The sequence below is a fragment of the Saprolegnia parasitica genome (genome assembly GCF_000151545.1).
Source record: "Saprolegnia parasitica CBS 223.65 unplaced genomic scaffold supercont2.452, whole genome shotgun sequence".
NCBI lineage: Eukaryota > Oomycota > Saprolegniomycetes > Saprolegniales > Saprolegniaceae > Saprolegnia > Saprolegnia parasitica.
The window spans coordinates 2,303-4,721 of record NW_012156846.1 but is presented as its reverse complement, the minus strand read 5'-3'; the positions used below and the strand labels follow the sequence as shown (position 1 = coordinate 4,721).

At 57.7% G+C, this 2,419-nt stretch overlaps 1 protein-coding gene across 1 annotated transcript in view; it reads left to right on the top strand.

Annotated features, from left to right (window-relative positions):
* Positions 1-1,859, top strand: part of SPRG_22383 (hypothetical protein) — a gene marked incomplete at both ends in the record, with an annotated part of 5,345 nt that extends 3,486 nt beyond the window's left edge. The window contains one exon of the mRNA XM_012356387.1: positions 16-1,859. Within this exon, the coding sequence (XP_012211777.1) occupies positions 16-1,859 (1,844 nt within the window). The remainder of the gene's footprint in view (positions 1-15) is intronic.
* Between the last annotated feature and the right edge of the window lie 560 nt (positions 1,860-2,419).

Here is a 2,419-nt window from a genome sequence, read left to right as displayed (position 1 = left end):
ACGTCGGACGACGAGGCTACGCGGCTCCAAAAGCAGCGCCAGGGCAAAGCCAAAGCACGCGCCGCTCAGAAGGCGAGTGAGACGCCCGAAGAGAAGGCTGCGCGGCTCCAAACGCAGCGCCAGGGCAAAGTCAAGGCACGCGCCGCTCAAAAGGCGAGTGAGACGCCCGAAGAGAAGGCCGCGCGGCTCCAAAAGCAGCGCCAGGCCAAAGTCAAGGCGCGCACAACACATGATGATGGCCTTCACGACCTTGCCGGGAGCATTCTTTCGCACCAGAGCATCGATGCTGCCAGCATCAAAGCCATCTCGCAGAACTTTACCAAATACCCGAACCTCGCGATCGCTGCCTTTCACCTCTGCTCTGGAAACCCCGACGCACATATCTGCAACGATGAGACGTTGAACGGCCCGGGCGGCCGTGCCGTTTGTGACCGCGTCTTGCGTGCTGTCGGCGAAGCTGTTGGCCAGGCTGACGCTGCTCGCTGCCAGGAAAGTGCACGCCAGCGTGATGCCGGGTCCGGGCGTATCGCTGCCTGCGCCTCGTGCAATGAGGCGCTCTACGAATGCGAAGGACATATTGTTGACGCGGGGCCTATCGAACGCTTACCGGCACAGTTCCGCCTGAGTGAACTCCAAGTCGCTTTGTTGCCGACCAACGCCAACCTCGTCGCAGACGTGGTGTCGGTCCTCCGTGTCGGTGGCGTGCATTACCATCTCAACCCGAATCTTGTCCCAGACACGGGCAACGTCGTGTTATGCTCGGCATGTGCCAAGGACCCGAATGCTGGGTCGTACAACGTCGCTCCGTTCAGTATCGCCAAGGGTCACGATTATGGGCGCAGAGAGACGCTGCCCAAGATCACCGACGCCACGTTGCGTGCCATCACAGCAGCTCGAGCTCATCACATCAACCTTCTTGTCCGACCACATCACGCAACAGCCCACTGCATTTGCTTCTTTGCGGATGGTGCAATTCAAGTTGCCAAGACCTTGCCAGAAGTCACGGACGGACGGCGGCTGCATGTGACGTACGTCGGACCTCACGAAGAGTGCGATGAGACGCTCAAGTCCATCCGCGAGCACCACGAGATCGTTGCAGACACCGCGTACCGATATCTTCACCTCTGGAAAGGTGTGGGCCACCCGAGCTACGTTGATGTTACCATCGACGACAGCACACAGATGCGTGAATGCATGGCTGCCGATGCCGACATGATCGAGAGCGAGGTCTTCATCAACGACGACCCAGACGTCGTTGCCCTCAAGGAGCATCTTGACGCCAATGACAAGGACAATGACGAGAGCCCGATCGACCACAACAAGTCGGCGCCGAACCTCGTACATTCGGCGGTCCTTGAACAGCCGTCCGCTATCAACAAGACGGTCAATGCGTACCTCGATGCGTTCTGTGACATTGTGTGCCCAGACGAAGACATTGACGACGACCACATTTGCGATGGGCCGGACGTCGACAACGACGACGATGCGATCATCAACGCACTTGACGCAGTTGCTGGAGTTGTGACCGAGCACGCGCCTGTGGACGAGCAACTCGGTGAGGTGTCTATGCTGCCGGCACATTTTCTCGTTTTGCTGGACTCTCGTCTCCGCACAATGTACCCCGGCAAAGGCGACTTCGGCGGCAAGTCGGTCCTTCTCGTCGGCGATTTTTGGCAACTCGAAGTCACGTGTGGTCGCGACCTGTACCACGTCATGTACGAGCACGACACGGAGACGGACATCAAGGCTTTCCATTTGTTTCTACAGTTTCATTTCATGGATCTGATCGAGCAAATGCGCGCTGCTGCATGCCCCGCACACCAACGGCGTTTGACGGCGTTCCGCGCGCTCCCAACGAAGTACCCAGAGGACCTTCGGCCTCCGATTGTTCTCGGACACCATCGTCCGCTGGGTGGACGACGACCTCCTCATCCCGGAGATCAATGTCTCTGGAAACATTACAGCGATCTCAACGATGCCCGCGGTCCAAGTCATCCAAGACGTTGGCATGCTCGCGATCTGCCACTCACTTGAACCCAGCGCCGACGGCAAGAGCTTTGCCACGTTGGTGGATGACTCGGCAGGCGGCTCTCGCGCCACCATTCGTCTTACGTTGTACGGCAAGCATGCCCGCTCAGCGACACAAGATTGGGTTGGCCAGTGCCTCTTGCTTCAGCGTTTCAAAGTCAACGATGGCGCCATCTCAGCCTCCGCCCATGCGTGCATTTCCATTGCTGCTTCGTTGCCCGAGGCCAAGCGTCTCCTCCACTGGTACAGCACTCAGTGAGCACATCCTCAGCCTCCTTGTACATTTTACATCGACTGCATTTAACCACAATCATGCTTATCTTTTTCATTTTTCACTCTTTTCCTGCTTCACAAATGGGGTACACTTCAGTTTCACGTTCCCTCTAACAGA